At 39.7% G+C, this 21,169-nt stretch overlaps 1 protein-coding gene across 39 annotated transcripts in view; it reads left to right on the top strand.

The window, feature by feature from the left end:
• Window positions 1-21,169, top strand: part of BNC2 (basonuclin zinc finger protein 2) — a 462,557-nt gene that overhangs the window by 328,596 nt on the left and 112,792 nt on the right. For all 39 annotated transcript variants that reach the window (XM_051857628.2, XM_070052561.1, XM_070052555.1 and 36 more), the window contains one exon: window positions 473-708. In XM_051857628.2, the coding sequence (XP_051713588.2) occupies window positions 473-708 (236 nt within the window). The remainder of the gene's footprint in view (window positions 1-472; window positions 709-21,169) is intronic.

The following is a 21,169-nucleotide window of genomic DNA, read 5'->3' as shown; positions in this document are numbered from 1 at the left end:
CTAGTATTGGTTAAGCCTCCTCATATGATATGAATTAGCAGTTGTTTGCAGTGTAGTTGTTGTTTTGTTTTGTTTGTTTTGCTTTTGTGGGAGGAGGTGGGGGACACTGGCAACTGGAGTCAAAGTCCAGTTAGCAGATTACGCCGTCAGGTTTTCAGAGCCACAGCGATTTAGAAACATCCTCAGTGTCTCTCTTTCTGAAGGTTGAATGTGTGTTTTGTGTTTGCTGTCTGGTGCAATTTATAAGCACCAAATGGAAAGAAAGCAAACAAGTAGGTGAAACAGGGAGGGTGGTGGAAGAGAACTATTTGCATTGCTAAGATGGGGCTTAAACTAAATCTGTGGTTATTATCATCCATCTGTAGAAATGCAGGGCTGAATAACTTCCAGTAGTGTTTCTAATTTCTCTGTCTCTGTTTCTCCTCTTTATCCCCACCTCCCAACCCTGGAACTTTTGGTGGGACCACTACAGCCTTGGATAAGCTCAGCACGCAGCACCTGTACCACCCTACCCAAGTGGAAATTGTGCAGTCCAACGTGGTGTTTGACATCAGCAGCTTGATGCTCTATGGGACGCAAGCAGTGCCTGTGCGGCTAAAGATCCTTCTGGACCGGCTCTTTAGCGTCCTGAAGCAAGAGGAGGTGCTGCACATTCTGCACGGCCTGGGCTGGACTCTGCGGGACTACGTCAGGGGATACATCCTTCAGGTAGGGGGAGCACTTGAATACAGGTGTCTGGGGCCAGCTCCAGGAGGGGATGGGTCCTTGGATTGCGTCTCCTCGACCTAAGTCTGCTCAGGCTCCTCCGGTTACAGTGATCATTTCAGCAGCTTGCCAGGGAATCACAAAGAAGGCAAGAGCTCCCTGCAGGCCACCATTGGGTTGCCGTGGTGTGTGTTAGAACAGCTTCTGGTAGCATCACTTTGCTCCCTTTTTAATTCAACTCTCTCTGCAGCATGGGCTTTCTTGCTTCTCGGGAAAGTCTTATTGTAGACCAGTGAAGAGGGGGCAGCGGGCTCCAAGGTGGGTGATGGGCATGTGCACATCTGAGATTACACTTCACCTGGGTTGACTGGGGTTTTTCCTCACGTTTATTTTGTAGGCATGGTGTCTGTCTCGGTTGACTGTGTCTCCTCACTTGGTTTCTTCATCCAAATCAAAGAAAGAACTGTAACCTGTGTACACTCCCTGCTTTTATAACCAGTGAACCCTCCCAGCACAGTTTTCAGAGTTCCCTCCTGAAAGATACAGACAGGGTGATTTATTTGGTTTAGTTTTCACAGCAGCTAGCTTTCCAGTATTGAGCCCCTTGTTTATATCCACAGCACTTCCAACCTGGAAAGGGTCTGAAGATTTTTCTGGGAGACCCTCAGCCACCCCACCCCTTACATCCGTTTCTTCATTTGTTGTTATTTCTGTAGTATGTCATGCATCACTTTGCATTGTATACTTTGCCTCATACTTGTGACTATATGTCTTCCTGCAATCCTTGAAGAGGGTGATTATTGAGAACAGCATACTAGGAGATACCAGAGCCCAAAAGGACTATACTGGATAATGAAGAAGAACCACCTCCTGTTGCAGGAGATCTCAATTTGAAAAGGGAGCCTCTGCAGTGATTTTTGAGATTTCCCATGTGGATAATACTGAGAGAATTTAGTCCTACCAAAAAATTGTTTGAGGCTGCATCAGCCTTGGATAGTGCTAGAGATGATTCCCTATGTTTATTCTCTGCACCACACTGTGCTATATGCAAGGGCTTGGCTGCCAATTTGGTATGTGAAGAGTAGAGAGCCTCAAGTCTGCCCTGCGCTTTAACCTGGCCTCCAAACACAAATTCCTGTCGATATCCTGTCCAGGACGGGAGAGCAGTGAAGGGAAGGTAAGTGGAAGTAGAAAAGGTAGGGGAATGGAATAATCTGTCTGCTCCCAGGGTAGAATTATTTCTTAGTTTACTGGGAGTCTCAGTTTGGAAGGCACAGAAAACTTGGCCCTCGGAAGAATAGATGAAGATGGTGATAATGATAATAATTATTATACCTTACGTTTTTAGTTTATATAGCACACTCATAAGCATTATCTCATTTGCCTCAGGATGGGGACATTTCAGGATAAGTGGGAAGATAAGTCCTGGGTGATCAGGGGAAATGAGAGGCCACAAGATGCAGGAGGAAGGGGCCCAAAACAATAGAGCACAGAGCCAGTTTCACAGCCCTGCAGAGGCCAAGGCCTGGAGATGCATACAGTGCCACAACCTTCTGCAGTGATTTCTACAACTTGATCCATATTGTCTGTTCTGGATGAATTTTACCCTACGTGAAGGAACAAACCTTGTACAGATGTTTGAATGAAAGTTATCATGCCTAGCAGATAGTCTTTTCTTTATGCAAATTCTACAGGTGTCATGCCCCTATCTGGTGCCTCCACTGTGCTGCCTGTTCCCGTCACCAATGTGGTACTTCAGTTCCAGGTGTATTTCTTGCCTAACAGGCCTAGAGCATATGCATTGTGTCCGAACAAATAGGTCAGCTTAGCCAGTGCATGGCTAAGCTTATTTGCCATCTTAACAACCAAGCTCACTGTGTGGCATTTCCTGGTAGTAAGTATAGAATCTACTGGTTATTTTGGGCAGTGGACACTGTTCTGCCTTGAATAGTACCTGTTATTTTTTTTTAACTGAAATAATTATTGAAGTGTTAATTTCCCTTCGCATTTCAACATACCTAAGGCAAAACTAGAAAATGTGCTCCTTTAAAATGTATTTCATATTTATTTTGTTGTATGAGGGCCCAAAATTTAAAGATACAAAATTCTAAGAGAAATTAAGTATAAGAGGAAAACTGAAAAAAAAATGGTAAACTAAAATTTGTAAGGTCTCTTATTTGGATGTGAACTATTACATATAAAAGATAGTGTCACTTGTTATAATACTTAAATTATGATTGATTTCATACATTTGATACATATTTTGAGAGTCTCAAGTTTAATGTAGTATTTCTCCTTTCAGAATCCAGAAATGACATTTTCACAAAATCGTAGATGATGTTTGTATTAGAGGAACTCCAGGTTTAGTTTCTGTCTTGTTTATTGATAGAATTGATGTAATATAGATTTTATTTAAATGATGCTTTTGTCATTTAGCATTTGTAACCCACTTGTTCCTTGTTTGAAAACAGCTCTTGGTTTAAAAAAAAAAAAAGGTTGCAGGACGCAAAACTGTTAATACTTATATAGTGACGAAATGCACATTTTGTTAAAAAAAGAACACAAGAGCTAGAGCTAGACTCTTAACAATAAACCCTTTTCTTCTATAGCAATGTTATTTTATTATTGTCCAATATTTAAAATTATATGTAGTAATGATAAGGTATACACAAATGACTTTGAATATAATTGCATATAGCATTTTTGCAATGGCAGACTATAAAATGTCCATCCAAAGGCTGTGGAACTTTCTGATGCACTGTTAGTGTACAAGTCATTTTATCTGGCTAAAACTCAATTGTCTTGTAGCCCTCAAGGCATCAATTTTAACATTATTGCTCTCAACAACAGTATATTGAATATTATGTCAGTTAAAGGAGAATAATTATCAAGGCAAGTTAGGGTGGCTGTTAGTCTTACCACATATTGACTTGGTTAGCAGTTGGCTATAGATTGTGTTACTGGGCAAATGAAGATGTACGGTAAGTTGAACTGGTCAAGCCAGGATATTAATTTAGCTCTCCGTGGGCCTCAAACTGCATCCCTTATGTATACACAGTGACTCTTGCCTTTAGAAATAGTTTTGAATGTGGAACAATATCAGGTGTTTTATCTGATTCTGAATTTTTGGTTTGAGGCTGGGCAGGGGAGCAGTCCATTCAAAGCTAGTACTTGACAATGTGAATGGGAAGGTTCTTAAGAGGAAAGGGGAGATAGAAGTAATGCCAAAAATTCATTGAAAAGACTGTTAAAAGTCTATTCTGATCATGTACATTTTAGACAAAAATTACTTTTTACTTTTGTGATTATCTGCGTCATTCATTAGCCAGTTTGATCTAAAATGTGTAACATAAATTATACCACTATTAAGAACCCAGGTAATATCATAAAGGTAAAATATAGTATGCCCCTACATACTTATTATTCATTCAGAAAATACAGAAAATGGTAAATTTTAAGCATTTTCCCCAAAACAACAAAAATGGGAATATGCAATTAGTTGCTAAAATCTAAAAAGGAGCATGCAAAGTTTTTTTCTACTACTAAAGAATAATTCTTCCTCACTGTACATTTACTGACAATAAAAGCAGCCCCTACCTGTTGCGCTTCCCTCATTTTTCCCTGTCTTTGTCTTAGGAAATAAGAACATAGTTGATTTTCATTGTCCAACTTAGTCATTTTAGAATCAAATTTTCACTAGTCTCTTTTCAGTATGAACACATAACTGAGTTGCCAGGGCACAAACACTAGCCTGCGTCTCTGGAAATCTCCATCTGCAAATTGGTCCTGCCAGAATTCAGAGAACCACCTCAGACATTGTGAATAATTAGCTCAGGTGTCAGCAGCCTTGTAACAAGAGGACTGGTGATGCACACATCTCAAGTCACCTTTGTCTTAATGGACAGTCAATACCACTGATGAGAGTATCTCAGCATTTCTGAAGTGCCAATGTGGGCGTTGGTATTTGGGGCTGACTTCACATTTGGGAGAAAGTACCCATGGGAACCCTTCCCTTACAACCTCTGTGGTGCACATTATCATAGTAGAGGTACTGAGAAATTTTGGAGTATGTGGAGTTTGTGAGGGTAGGTAAGTAGCTTTAACCAATCTTTGCCACTTTATAACTTTTCCCTCTGATGCTCATCAGAAGTTTTGTTTCCTGAATATACACAGTTCTTCCTCAACATGGGAATTTGTGTGTAAGGACCCTTCTGCCAGGAATATGCTACTCTTCTCTTTGCATGCATAATTTTTGGATCTTTACATATAAGCTGAAATTCTGGTTTTCTTAAAGAGGAACATAACCAATGTGAGTCTTTTCATACATTAGTGTCTTAGGACTTGTAATTTAAAATCAAGCAATTAAGTCAACTGTTACAATGTTTTTCCTGGTTTCCTCATTAGGATACACCACAAGTGCATGGCACTCAATGAGTGTTGGTAAAATGAATGGATAAAGAAACCTGCTTACCTTGGTATAGCTGATGTTTCACCATAGAACTTGGACTATCTGGTAGTTCGGTTGGTCAAAGGCCCCTTAGTCTGTCTTCAGGAAGCTGAGGGGTTGCTGTAGCAGCAAGTGGATATGGAGGGCGATAAGAGGAAAAGTAAAGGCTGTCATTCCTCCTAGCTAGTGCTCTGTATAGAATAAGTGTTTTGTGGTATCCACGTGGTAGAAAACATCAATATTGAAAACTGTGTTTAAACAGCCCTTTGTGGAGCAAGTTCACATGTGTTGGTTCTTTGAATCCTCTTATCCCACCCTCTTGTTGATCTTGAGGCTCAGAGAGGTTAAGTGACTTTAAGAAGCTGTTTAATAGCACAGTTGATACACTGCAAGCTTCCCAAAGATAAGAACCACATGGCTACAGTTTACCCCAGTAGGCAACTCCCAGCATCCAGCCTGGGGATAATAGGCATAGAAAATGTTGTAAGGAGGAAATTTTGAAATCTGTCTTGAATCAGATCCCTGACTTTAAGGGAAGATTTTTTTTTATGTTTTTGTTTTTGTTTTTAAAGTCTACCAAATTGTCATTCTAGAATGTAGTGTATTATGCGAGAGCCTTGTATGTTCAGATGGCATAGTTTGGGGAACAGAAAGGTCAGATCATCTGTGTCTGACTTTGGGAAAAATTAAATTATTGTGTTCCTTTCTTGGCTGTTTTCTAATATTTCATTTGTTTCAGGTTGTCTATGCCTTTGTTCTCTCTCATTTCCATGACTGAAATATTTATAATGAACGTTTCATTTATAAATCCTGCTCTTTGACTTACCTTTCTGGGAACACATGTCTTTTGTAGTTGAGTATAAAAACGAAAGTTTTGTATGTAACTAATAAGCTTTGCATCACGTGTGGAGGGTAGATGAGAGAGACGAAGTGCTCTTTTTAGGCTATAAAGCCTATCAAGTTGCATGGTAAAAGGGCACCAGATATTGAATCAAAGGATTGGGTGAAAGAACCAGTTCTTCCACTGAGTCTCTGAGTATGGACAACTTTGTCAGCTCAGCCTTACTTTCCATATCTTTAATAATGAAATAACCCCTTTTACCTCTCTTGCCACTGAGTGACTAAAAGATGAAATAATATACATAGAAAATATGTTGTAAATTCTGACTCTGTAAATTAGTATTTTCACATATATCTATATATAAAATTAATTCTGACCAGTTATAACTTGGAAATATCAGAAGCCACGCATGTTTCTCTGCAGATGTCAAATGTTTAGAAAAGATAGGAAATACCTTTTAGGCTTTAGTCAATATCAGTAAAACAAATGTATATTCTCTTAGTAAGTAAACCCTGGAAAACTAGTGGGTGGACTCCTGGCTTGGGCACAGCTCATCCCTGTCTGCTGTGACATTTGGGGACTAAACCAGCAGATCAATTGATCACTCTGTCTCTCTGTTCCTTCATCCTCCTTCTTTCTTCTTCCTTTTTGTCACTCTTCCTTTCAAATAAATAGAGAAACATTTAAAAATAATGAAGTAAACGTGGCCATGAGATCGAGGGGAGCTAGGACACGTAGGCTGAGCAGCCACTTTCAGTGGCACCTCTGCATCATAAATACGGGCACAGGTCTGTGGCCCTCCAGGGGTGGTACTGTAGCTGTAATTACCCCTTATTTTCATACAGTTGAACAAGGAAAATTTGATGTAGCAGAGGCGTGTGGGAAAGCAGCTTCTTGGGTTTGAATCTTAAGGCTTCAGTCCTTACCAGATGTATGAAATAAGGCCTATGTCTTTATTTACCTCCATTCTCTCACCTGTAAAACAAGGGTAGTAACAGTACTTCATAGTTGTGTTGTGAAGATAAAATAAGGTGATGCATGCAAAACATTTTGCAGTGCCATTTGCTAAGTATTCTGGCAATGTTAACTGTTAATATACTGATGAAAAGCTGATGGTGTAGACTATTGAAAATGACTGCCAACCTGGTCTTTCTAGTACTTTGTTTTTAGAGAAGTCTTTAGTACTAAATCTCTATATTTTACTATGCTTCATAGAGCAGTCAGTCAGGCAAAAGGGTAGCTTCTATCCAATTACAAAGAAATGATGCATGTATATATATATATATATATACAGACATATCTATATGAATGTATGTCTGCTTATGAACATACTAGAATACAGGAGCAGGAGAATGTCATGACAGACATGGGGCTTTTAGGTTACACAAACTTGGCTGTGAATCCTGGCTTTACCTTTTCATGGCTCTGTTACCTAAGACAGATAACACATTTGAACATCAGTTTCTTCATCTATGTAAAAGTTAAATGAAATGATAAAGAGTTCAGCACAGTAACTAGCCCATAACACTCCTGTTAATATTAACTATTTCTGCATTGTAAGTGTATGCATTTACATCTGTGTATTTTTAATAACTTATTCAATATATGACACTGTTATTTTTAAATGACCATTACATTTCCCTATTCCATCAACTCTTCCAAGCCCCTGGCACAGAATGAATGAACACTCAGTGAGTTTGTTAAAATGATTAAAGTACCTAGGCTTTTACTCCACTGAATAAAGTAAATCTTAGTTCAAATAAGCAGCCTTTTTACAGGTATTACCTGATGTTACAGATTTTTTTGAAATTTCTGGAGCATAAAGAATAATGGACCTAGGTATAAATTCATTTAGGGATGAGTCAAATGGCAACTTTTATTGATTAACTACTATATGCTGAGTCCACAAGAGCTGATCTCAGGATTCCTACACTAACAGGCGAGACAGCTGCAGCAAATCAGAGGAAGTTGTGTGGTCCGATGTATTGATGTCACGGGGCACTTACCTGGAGGTGGGATTCTTGTCCTCAAGTGAAGTCTAGATTGTACCACCATGTACAAGGAAGGTGTCCCTGCCTCATGTCACCCACCTGTAAATCTTTGTTGGGCATGAAGGAGCACATGTGTGAGTTGTCAAGATCGCCAGCGTTTGGCAGATATACAAGATAGATGGTTCAGGGCAGTGTATTATATTTCGAGTGTCTGTTCTCCAGAGTGTTGGTACCCCTCTACAAACATTATCCTGGCAATCCTCCTAACCCCCCTATTAGAGAGATCGTTTCAGAGACTATTATCCCTGGTTTTGAAGTTACCGTGGCTGAAGGCCTCAGGCAGACTCAGAGCTGGAAGTGGAATACAGGGAATCTGAATCCCTTGCCAAAGCTCTAGCTATTTGCACAGCAATGAAAATAAACACCTCAGATCCAAGGACGTAGCTTGATGTTTTATGCTCAGAGTTCAAATAAAAATATTCCTCCCTTTACCCTTGCGAAACAGAAACAGATAGCTCACCAGATTCCGGGATGGAATGTAGAGACTGCTGGAGCAGAGTTTGTGCTGGTGGGACATGGAGAAGGGGATTTTGCATTGTGCAAGAGAAGCAGAAATGAGTCTGTATCTCCTTGGCCAGTCACCATTTGCTAAGAACCAGTTAAGATTGACCTGAGATAGATACCCTCTCTGATGGCATTGATGAAACCATACAATCTCCAGGGTAGTACTTCATGCTGCTTGTTGAGTTTTACATACAGAGCTCCTGGGCCATGTATGTAAACCTGAAGTCTACCACCAGTTCATTCTTTAGCCATGCAAAATTTCTAGGAGCCTCATTTTCCTAGTGATACATTCTTAATGGAGTTTTCAGGGTGAAGGAACTCGGTAAATTTAATTCCTTAAGTAGAGTGATTTTCCAATCCCAATCCCCGCCCCCAACCCCTGAAGTTTACAGAACAGCAGAAGCATTACAGCTCTTCTCCTTGCCCATGCATTTTATTAGGACTACTTGGATTCTGTCCCAGTTGCCCTCTTCCAGGCCAGCTCTCTGCTGTGGCCAGGGAGTGCAGTGGAGGATGGCCCAAGTGCTTGGGCCCTGCACCCCATGGGAGACCAGGAGAAAAGTTGAGTGGGGCTTGCACAGGACTGAAATATGTGTTGTGACTGTAGCCAGTAATCACTGGGAGCATCTCAAGGCCTGGTCCTAGCCCACCATACATTTCTTTTGAGTGACCCACAGTTCAAGTACTGATACATGAAATTATGTAGGGCTGTGAAAACAAGAAATTGAGATAAGGATCTGGGTGGGTTTCTGGAAGCATCTGCTAAGTCCATACAGATGGAACCAACATAAATAGCCAGGTACCATAGCCATATATGTAATGCCGATGGCAATTGGAAAATAGAATGTGGGCTAGTACATTTTCTAGTCGAATCAAAGTGACCGCTGCCAAACTGAATTACTCTGGGAAGACCTGCTGAAAGAGGAGATTCCTGGCCGGAGCCATGGCTCAATAGGTTAATCCTCCGCCTTGCAGCGCCAGCACAGCGGGTTCTAGTCCCAGTCGGGGCGCCGGATTCTGTCCCGGTTGCCCCTCTTCCAGGCCAGCTCTCTGCTGTGGCCAGGGAGTGCAGTGGAGGATGGCCCAGGTCCTTGGGCCCTGCACACCGCGTGGGAGACCAGGAGAAGCACCTGGCTCCTGGCTTCGGATCAGCGTGATGCACCGGCTGCGGTGGCCATTGGAGGGTGAACCAACAGCAAAAGGAAGACCTTTCTGTCTCTCTCTCTCTCTCACTGTCCACTCTGCCTGTCAAAAAAAAAAAAAAAAAAAAAAAAGATTCCTAAGGAAAAAGAACAACGTTGTTAGTTAGAGAGGGTGCAACATGCATTTTTCCCATACAGGAAGAATGTTAATCTGTAGAGGTATGACCAAGTTTATCAGGATTGGGGGCAGGAGTTGAGTTGAGTGTCAGTTAAGTGAGCAGCTTTGGGCTATAACGTTGGTGAGTGTGCTTAAGGCAGAAGTGAGACTGTTAATTCGAAGCTTCTCCTGATTCATTGGATGCTTGTGCATTACTGCTCCTTTCTAAGGGATGTGACTGGTGTTTCACAGACCTGGCATTTGTTGCCAGTAACCCTCAGACTTAAAAAGGTAGGTAACCAGCTAGCGACTTTATGCACATTCAAGAAGCCCACCATTGAGAGTGTTCTCATTTGTTGGTGGCAACTTAATAATCAGTTGTTCTCTCTTCCCACCTTCTCCTCTCCCTTCTTCCTCCTCTCTCCCTTTCCACTTTTCTTTTTTCTGGCAATCAAAGTAGGCTTGAGATGTTAAGGTTGCTAAGTTTTCATTTCAATGGTGGAATATCTCGCATGGCTATTGTAGATCATAATACTCAGACATTACACCCCCAAATGAGGCAAATAGATATCAGTTGGGATGCATTTTATGTCCAGAATGCATCTTTAGTTTTAGAGTTTTAGTTTTCATCTTACCTTATAGCTCCCAAGAAAAGCATTTTTCAGAAGCTTGGCGAACTGGAGGTTCTTTGTGTAAGGCGATGCTTTGCCCTGGTTTCCTTGTTCTCATGTAATTTCTCTCTGTAACAAAGCCATAATAATAGTGTCCACAGCAGCTTTCTAGTTAGTATGAGTAATGTGGTTACTGTATTTTCTATTTTTATTTTAATATGTATTTCCTGCTGTGGATTTTTCTCTTTTTTTTTTTTCGGTTTTAAAAATAGTGTTGAGTAAATGTGGTAATTTGAAGAGTGGTGCGTACTCTTGAATGCAGTTCTGAAGGCAGCCTTGGTGTACAACAGGCATTTCCCTCAGGTTCCTTAGTAGGGAAAATAGGAATATGTTTAGAACACAGACCGCTGGCATGGTTGGCTTGTGGTCATGTCAGTCCCAACTTCAGAAGAATTAGCCTTTAAGCAATGTACTGTCCTGTAGGTTTTGTCTCTAGAGTACTCGTTAATAGTAAGTCTGTTTTATGGTATGTCGATAAAACACAGAATTAGGTAGCCAGAGAAGCACCTTAGATGCTTCATTCATTTGTTGCTCTTAAAGTATGCCCGCATGTTTAGAAATTCTTACATGAACAATAACAAAACACACTTAAATTCCCCTCGAAAGAGTAATTAAGAGCTACTTGTCTCTCTGCTGTCACCCCTGCCAAAAGTGGCGTTCATGCTGAGTATATTCCATTGAGTCAGCCATCATTCAATCACCAGCAGGGATTGCTTTTCCACGTATTGACATGTGAGGGAATGTCTGTCTTGCAGTAGCCATGGGCTGGTGCCAGATTTTGAGATCCATAGGGGCAGTGCTGGGAGCTTTTCAATTCCGAATCAGGGTTCCAATTCATAAGCGCTGAGCCAGGGAAGCTGGGTGGAATCTGTGGCCAAAACCACGGCAGAAAACTTTCCCCCCTTTTCCCTTCTCTCAGTGCTTTATTGCTTTAAAATATGAGTGCCTGTGTCCATTGATCCTCTGGTGACTTTCTGTTGGATTCAAATTGTGGTCTCTTAGGTGAAAAGGTCAGTGTGTTATTCATCCAGCCACACATTGATGGAGATTAACGGAGAACAGTACGAGGCATTTGGATCCTGCCAGACCTGGGGCACCTGAAGGAAGTTTATTTCTTTTCTCCCTAGCCTTCAGATGCCTGCTGAAGAAGAGGACTGCCCTGCCTTCTGGGAGTGGGGGAGGGTTTTGATTGGCTGTGTGTTAACTGCCTCAAATCCATGGCCATAGGGTGAGTAAGAACCCCTGAGAATCCAACATGTCATCTTTGCAGCATCACCTGATTTAGTGCTTTTCCTCCAGTCGGAGATGTCTCAGGGGGCCTTTTTCCCTTGCAGCACTGATCTTTCAATGAGGTGCTAGTGTCTGTCCTGAGCGGTAACAAGGAAAAGCCATGAAGTGTGAACAGCTCTTATTAGGGGGTAAATGTCATTAACGCCTCTGTAGGCTTCTCTGCAATCTGAATGCTCTTGTCAAGAGACTGACTTGCTGAAGCCTCTTTTAAAATCACAGAAATGGAGTTGAAGATGCTGAAGTTTTACATGTTAATTAAGCAAGGCCACTGGCTCCTTTGATGTACACATTTTTGCAACCAGTGAGGCTTGTATGGCTTTTGAGGACAATCCTCTAAAATAAGGCTACTGAAAAAGAAACCTGTTCACAAAAATTATTTTAAGGGTTTGAGAAGCACTTTTGTTACTCTAAATCCAAGTTTAGATCATTTTTGGTGGTAACCGGGAGCAGATACTCGTACTTCTGTCCGTTTTAATTTTCTAAATGCAGAGACTCATATTCTCAGAACCTGAATGCTGTTACCCTGCATATTTTTAGGTATGATATAACACGAGCATTTCATGTATATGAGTAGGTCAGTCTGGATTAAGGTGATACTTGAAGCAGTGAATATTTAAATAGTGGTTTTAATATTTTCAAATACATAAATAGAAATATTTCTCCAGTCGTGAGTTCCTTTTATATGAAATTCTAACATTTTCTTCAAGCAAAAATTTTATATGCAAATACTTGGCTTTGTAAAGCCCTTCTCTGACTTTGAGAATTTCAGCGTCATTCCTAATTACAATGGGTTGTGTCTTTGAGTTAACAAAGCACAGTAAATAGTTACATGGAGCAGCAGTTAGAAATTTTCTCTTTTATTGTGCATAGTAATTTTAAGAAAAGAAAAATGATTAAACTTTGGGAGGTAAATGCAGACAAGTTGTAGGCAAGTTAGAGATGGTGAATGGAAAGTAAGTATATGGTAACCATTATTACTAATTGAAGATGTGTTTTTCAGAATGTTCTGGTTATTTACTCTATACTCACCTTTTAAGATTTATTTGTTTGAAAGACAGAGACCGAGATCTTCCATCCAGTGATTCACTCCCTAAATGTCCTTAATAGCAATGGCTATGGCAGACAGGCCAGGAGTTCAGACCTCAACCTGGGACTCCCACGTGGATGGCAGGGACTCTGGCACCTCATCTGCTGTCTGCCACAAGCGTTGTCAGGAAGCTGGCAGGCACCCCAAGTGGCCGCTTAACTCGCTGTGCACAACTGCTGCTCCACATCTTTGTTTTAAATTTGATCCTCCATCCCGTTGGGATACAGGTTTCTTATTTTTTTTTCCACAGATTTCCGATTCTTTCCCCCGAAATTGAGGATTTTAGAAAATATATCCATTCAACAGATATTTGAGTGGCATACAAGCAGTAAACAGCATACTTTTTTTAAAAAAAAAAAGATTTATTTATTTATTTATTTGAGAGGTAGAGTTACAGACAGTGAGAGGAAGAGACAGAGAGAAAGGTCTTCCTTCCATTGGTACACTGCCCAAATGGCCACAACGGCCAGAGCTACACCAATCCAAAGCCAGGAGCAAGGAGCTTCTTCCTGGTCTCCCATGTGGGTGCAGGGGCCCCAGCACTTGGGCCATCTTCGACTGCTTTCCTAGACCACAGCAGAGAGCTGGATTGGAAGAGGAGCAGCTGGGACTAGAACTGGTGCTCATATCGTATGCTGGCGCCGCTGGCAGAGGATTAACCTGCGCCATGGCGCCGGCCCCAACAGCATACTTTTTATAAGACTTTTTATAACTTTAAATTTAGTTGAGTTTGGTGGCTCAAGCTAATCCAAAAGAAAGCAGAAATCTCTGGGTTCATTTTCTAATGAATATATAACCGATAATTAGTGCAATGATGAGTTACATGTGAGTAGACTCTTTGGACCCCATATTTCGACCTTCTTGAAAAGTTAATGCTTTAAAGAATTTTAAACTTTCCCTAGCTTTTCTTGATTGTACTGTTAATTCAAACTCTGCAATTAAGTAACTGACTAAACTAAAATTACTAAAGTAGCCCCTACTTTTTGAGTTTAAAACATTTATTTTGGTTGAGTTAAGGAGGTTTTGTGTGTGTGTGTGTGTGTGTGTGTGTATTATGGAAAACCCACTAATTTATTATGGAAGTTAAGCAGAAAATATGTGTTTTCTTCCTCTTCTTAACTCACAGATGTTTTGACAAGTAAATGAAATTAATTAATTTTAAAATTATTTTAAAATTCCCTTTTAGTACTAAAAGATTTTAGCCCCATCAGAATCATTTCACAAAAGCTGCCTGTGAAGTCACTCATTTAGAACAAGATGATCCTTTTGGATTTGGGGTTGCCAGTGCCACTTGAGTCAATTAAAATGTTTCACATTGAATTGTGGTGTCCATTAAAGATCATCAGACTCGGAATTAGTCTATATTCCCTTTGCTAGTTTCTTTCACTCAGCACATAGAATTTTAGTTTATCGGGTAGCTTGCTTGAGGGGTAAGTAGTATATGTATATGATTAAGAAGATGATAATCTAACACCAGCAGGTTCTTCTTCTGGAAAAGTGCCTTCACATTTGTGGCACAGGCAGAGGAGCTTCACACAGCACCATCTGCTTTGTTCTCTCTCTTCTCTCTGTTCTCCCTAACACCTGGATCCAGGCTGTTAATATAAATTATCATTTCTCAGGTTCACATTCTAGGAGAACTTTGACAAAGAGACGTCTGGAATAGCAAAATTATCAAAGATGTGTAGTAAAACTTCATAAATGTTCTCCAAGGTCCAGATGGAAGGAAGCTTTGCTGCATTATATTTGCCATATGGGAAAGTATCTGGGACCTAACAGGGGCACACCCGTAGGAGGAGACTACTCCTTAGAAAGGAACTTCGCAGCAGTTTTCATGTGTGATTTACTCACTCCAGCGTATTGCTTTGAAGGCCCAAACTGCACCCCGGTAAAAGTTGCAGTTTCCCAGGCCAAAGGAGTAGCTGATAGTTTAAATTTCATAAACTTTTTAGATTTGCTTGTGCCACAGGTTAGATATGTCTTGCTATGAGCCTGGTTGCCATTTATTTTACTCACGCTTTGGTTTTTGTTAAAATTGTTGGATTGGATTTCTCTACAAAAGATACGTATACCTTTTTTTACATATTATATTTTATATTAATAGAAGGTCAAGATGATAGAATTTAAATAACAGTGTTATTTATAACAAAGATGTTATTCTTCTACACTGTTCTTTCTTTCATGACCTATATGTATGTTTATATTAATAACATATTATGTTCAGTTTTACTCAGTGCATCTGTAAATAGCAGGACTTGGGGAGATCTTGGTTCATAACATTATTGTTATCCATAACATTATTATGTTACCCAATATTATTATTGTTACCCAATATTAAATAGAAGACCACCTATTAAAAAGTTTTTTCATATGGTACTATAGTGTTCTGTGTGAAATACAAGGAGGTCAAATGAACTTATCTATTGAATAACAAGGTATACATTTAAAAGATGGTCCTTGTAGTTGGTACATATATAATTGTTTTGAAATGACATTCACTAAGTTAAAGTATTTTTTTCTTGCAGAATAAATACATGAATTTATAGATGTCTTCTCCTATGTAGAGTAATTCAAGAAACTTACCCTTGTTTCAAAAATATTTTTCTACTTAGAATGAGCTCTATAGTTGTCATATAATTTTCTCTTTGTAGAGGTGTGAGCATGATAGAAGTTAGCTTGATGATAAATAACATGTTTTACATATTTAGTTTTGATGAAAAATGGTACACTAAATAGAATTTCTCCCCTATAGCTTAACTAACCTTGAGGAGTAAGCTAACACATGAAGAGTGTACAACTCAGTGAATAAAAATAACAGATAATAAATATTGCTTTTGTTAATGTCATTTATAACAGAAACTAAAATTTGGCTTAGAAAATGTTCCCAATTCCTTTTTTCTTTTTTCTCAAGTATATCTTTGGAGGAAAGAATAAAATTATGAGGATTCCTCTGAAAGATGATTACATTTTTTCTTTTCATTTGAACTAAGAGTATTAGGCTGACTTTGAATTCAATTAAGTATTCATAGGATGTAAACAGAGCTTTGTTTGATGTTATGGTTACTGTGGACAGGGCTTAAATACGAGCTTCTGAGGGGGGAGGGGAATATTTCTTTTTCCACATCAAATAGGGTCTGAGTTCATGTTTATGAAAGAGAAGGACAACAGTGCGCAACAAAAGTGAAAAGGCTCTCTTTCTCATAGCTGTAAATTGTGAGACCAGAAACGCATATTTGAATCTAATAAAAGTTCATATGTGAAGCTTATTACTGATTTCCTTTTAAGACTTTCAGAAAAGAATGTTGCTGAACTGCATGTAGGGTGTTTCAGGTAGTCCTTGTTGAATTTCACCCTTGTTACATGTCCTGCGGACAATTCTCAGAGTATTCTCGGGAAGCAATGAGAGGGTTTCAGAAAACTGGACTGGAACCAGAGCACCATAGGCTGTGGTTGCTGCGTTAAAGAGTTGCGTTCCATAGAAAGTTACACCTTTTAAATAAGGAATGTGTTCGTTCATCAGACACAGCTACCAGACAAACCACCCAAAACTTCGTGACTTAAAACATGACTTTATCATTGTTCACAAGTCTATGAGTCAGCTGAGCAGATCTGCAGTGAGTTGGCACATTGACCAAGGGTTAACCAAGGGTTGACTGGTCTGCCATGGCCTTTACTTACATATCTGGCTATTTGGGCACTATCAGTTAGGGCAATGGAGCCAATTAACTGATGCTTCTTCATTCAAAGGATTAACCTGGGCTTGTTCACATGTAGATAGTTGCAGGGTTCTGAAGAGCAGCAAGAGAACACAAGGTCCAAAAATGCAAGTACTGTTAAAGAGTCTCCTTGCTTGGTGTTTGCTAGCATCTCACTGGGCAAAGCAACTCGGCAAAGGCTAGACTCAGAGCCAGAGATGATTACTCCAGGACACGGATACAAAGAAACATGGGCAATTTGGAAGCTAGTCTTGCCATAATTGCCCGCTCATTAGTGCCTGAGGAAGCTTCCTTTGGTAGTGGCATCTGGGTGGAACTAAGGAATCCAGAGCCACACTATCTGATTTGGAAGCTATCATTCAAGTAGAAATTAGGCTGGCATTAAAGGTAGTAGCAGGGAGAATAAACAGCAGAATCAGATAAAATTGTTTACTGACTGGATGCAGAAGATGAGGAAGAATTAAGGTGCTTACAGATTGATTCTAGATTTCAAGGTTGGGTGTCAGGGAATCTAGAAAACTGATAAGCATACAGATGATATTTGCACATATGAAGTGACACTGAGTGGACATTCCTTTTTTTAATCTATTACTTAAAATCCATGAGCTGCTCCTCCAGGTTCTTTTTTTTTTTTTTTTTTTTTTTTTTTTTTTTTTTGACAGAGTGGACAATGAGAGAGAGAGACAGAGAGAAAGGTCTTCCTTTTGCCGTTGGTTCACCCTCCAATGGCCGCCGCGGCTGGCGCACTGCGGCCGACGCACCATGCTGATCCGATGGCAGGAGCCAGGTGCTTCTGGTCTCCCATGGGATGCAGGGCCCAATCACTTGGGCCATCCTCCACTGCACTCCCGGGCCACAGCAGAGAGCTGGCCTGGAAGAGGGGCAACCAGGACAGAATCCGGCGCCCCGACCGGGACTAGAACCCAGTGTGCCGGCGCCAGATTAGCCTATTGAGCCGCGGCGCCAGCTTTGTCTCGCTCTTACTCTTGCTCTCATGCGTTCTCTCTCTCTCTCTGCCACTCAAGTAAGTTGTTTTAATAGCCACATATGGATCATTTGATATCACTTCTAGCGTTCTAAGCAGTGAACAGTGTTTCTCCTTAAATAATAATAATTCCACAAAAGATGGTTTTAAAAAGCACTTGACACAATTTCTGATTTATCTTGGGCTCGCAGAGTCTATGTGAGTTAAGTAAACTCTGATGTTTTAACAACAAATTCTCTGCATTAAAATCTTACAGTACTAATAATGGTTGTCATGAAAGTTGATTTTTTAGACTCTCTGTAATAAAATTCACCTCTGTAAAATGTTGTCACCTACTATGAGAAGACCTATAAAAACATATTTTTTAAATGTTTATTTATTTATTTGAAAGGGTTAAGAGAGAGAAATCTTCCATCCACTGGTACACTCCTCTCCCCAGCTGGGCACAATGATGAGATCTGGGCCAAGCCAAAGCCAGGAACCAAGACCTTCTTCTGGGTCTCCCACATGGGTGTAGAGGCCCAAGTTCTTAGGCCATCTGCTGCTGCTTTTTCTCAGGCCATTGGCTTGGAGCTGAATCAGAAATGGAACAGCTGAGACACATACTGGTGGTGCCCATATGGGATGCCAGTGTTGCAGGTGGTGGTGTTACCCACTATACCATAACACTGGCCCCAAAGCATACATTTGAACTTCAGTAATATATATTTTAAAGATTTTATTTATTTATTTGAGAGGTAGAATTAGAAGTAGAGGGAAACAGAGAGAAAGGTCTTCCATCCTCTGGTTCTCTCCCCGAATGGCCACAACGGACCAGAGAGGGGCCGATCAGGAGCCAGGAGCTTCTTCCAGGTCTCCAACATGGGTACAGGGGCCCAAGGTTTCGGGCCATCTTACACTGCTTTACCAAACCATAAGCAGAGAGCCGGGTCAGAAGAGGACCAGCCAAGACACAACCCGGCACCCCTAAGGGATGCGGGCACTGCAGTTGGGGCTTAACCTGCTACACCACAGTGCCAGCACCAACTTTGGTAATATTTATTCCTCCTCTTAACCCCTTTGTTGGCATTTGGAATATTTCTGGATGGCAAGCTGTTTAGTTTCAAGGTATTTCCTTTAAATATATGATTTATAAATAGCCATGATGTTGAAAAATGTAGAGTTCGTTTTAGGTTTATAAACCAGAAATTGAAAGAATGAGATTATGAATGTACCATGTGATACACATGGGCAGATTTTTCTTTTTACCCAGATTTAGTTTTCAGAATATGAGTATTTGATTCATCCTGATTTCCATCTTAAACAGATACTGCTGCATGTTTAACCAAAAGTTATTTATCTCTAAATTTTTCTTACATTTTAATGCCTGTAAGCCCTCTTTTTTCCCATTGGCTTTTATTCAGAATTATTTCACTCTTTTATGCTTTACTCCTTAGGTCTATTTTTTCATCATAAATCAGTTTATAGTTTTTAAAAACAAAGGGTTGTAATGGCTAGAACTTCATTCACTAGTTTATTATAAAACAGAATAATCCAGGCATTTAAAAAAAATAGAAAACAGAAAACCTGTGTGCCTGTGACTTAATCTTTGTGTTTGTTTCTAGAGGCTATGCAGGGTGTTTCCTGTCCAAGACACAAACCATATATTTCATTTGTCATATCTAATGTTTTTCATTTCCGGAAATCATGCTGCATGTTATGTTTTACAAGACTTCATAAAAATAAGTGATCCAAATAAAATTTATAGTTATTTTTAAAAATCTGTCATAGCAAAATTATCTCTTGCACTTCTTTTTCTACTTCCCAAACGGGTACAGATGGGATTATAAAGCTTAAATGAGTGTGCAGTTTCAAATGAAGTTGAAGTTTTGAAACTAGACAGCCATCCATGATTCAGAAGCAGCTAGTGTTGTACTGGTAAATGTGTTACAGCAGCTCTGTCATTGAAAAACTGATTTGCAGTGTTTGCCGATTTCTATGGTGGAAATATCCCACCGTGGCTGATTTCACCCTGAAACAGGAGTTGATCAACCTAGAGATGGGAAGAGATGCTCAAATAGCACATTATTAAATAGCTTGGCCACCTTGGTAGATGTAAATATAAGTCAGTAACTTGGTGAACATGGCTAACGTAAGATACAGTTAAATAGGATGATGAGCTTTGAGTATCTGTTACTGTTATTTCTAATATCTCTTTAACTGTGTTTATGCAACTTCATTAAGTTTGCATAATTCTGTGTTTGAACAGCCAACTTACACACTTCTGAACATTGACCAATCAGCTCTCCTGGTCTGGTATGAGTCAGGCCAAGCACACCACTGCAGGAAGCCATTTCTTGTGATAGCTAGGGCTGGGAGGGTCCATGGAGAGGAGGGCAGAATGTGTGTGTGCCCTGGAGGAAAGACAGCCATTTTCTCTTGTAGCTCGAATTACCAGCCACCACCTGGTCCTGTAAAGTTTGGTATTTATATTAATAGAAGGCACTGGATAGAAACCAAATACTAGAATCTTTAATAAAAGTACAGGGAAATATTTAAGACTTTTCATTACAAGAAATTAGTCTTTTTTAATTTTTTAAAAATTTTGGTTACTGATTATTTTTTGAGATAATATATTTTTAATTTACATTGTAGTCAAAGGCTTAATGCTCCACTAAATAACGAGTTCAACAAGTAAAAAGTAAAAAGACCATGGGTCAGCAGGAATAGAAGCAAGGGCCATAAACAGCAACCAAATGCAAAGATGCGGATTTCACTCACATGCAGTAAATTTTAAAAACAATCACAGATCATTGAAACAATAGTAGTATATCATTCTTAATTTGTTTTGCAAAGATATAAAACAAAGCTTAACAAAACTACTTGCAGCAATACTGTTATGCACAGGCTTTACAAGAATCATTTGTGATTGTATTTTATGTTTTTGTGTCTCTTGTCTGTTGTATACCTCTCAGTTGAACACTGAATGGGAAATTTCTGTCTTGACTTCCCGTTTTGAACATTCTGTATGCGGTACCTACAAAAGCCTCTGCAATAGCAAGGGTGAGCTACTTAGATTGTTTTCTCAACAGGACAGACAGATGATATGGATAACATGAAGTAGGGGCTGTGTTGTTACAAAATAATAAAAAAAAATTGTCCACGTCCATTAGCAATTGAGATAATAAAATGAGTGGTAGCCAATTAAACAGTCTCACATAACTAATGGCAGGATTTTAAATCCATATTTGTAAAATTTTCCTGTTATTTAAGAAGAGGAAATGAGGATGGGCTTCCTCTTGTGGCTTTTGGCAGCTTGGTGGTGTTACTCAAACATTTTGAATAAAATTTTATGTTAAAAAATAAAATTAAATTTTTGGGGGCAGTACAAGAGATCTCCAGACAAATTCATTCCAGTGGGTCGACGAAACTGCTGTTGTGCATGGTTCAGAAGAAAAATTGGCTGTATTTTGCGCATAATGCTTTGAGTATTAATTCTGACCAGATCAAACTGTAAATAACGTTAACTGTCATAAAATAAACACAGCCGGGGTTTGCACCATATGTTTTATAATTATTTTGCAGCTTCTTTTT

The sequence above is a fragment of the Oryctolagus cuniculus genome, chromosome 1 (genome assembly GCF_964237555.1).
Source record: "Oryctolagus cuniculus chromosome 1, mOryCun1.1, whole genome shotgun sequence".
Classification (NCBI taxonomy): domain Eukaryota; kingdom Metazoa; phylum Chordata; class Mammalia; order Lagomorpha; family Leporidae; genus Oryctolagus; species Oryctolagus cuniculus.
This window is presented reverse-complemented; position numbering and strand designations above follow the sequence as displayed.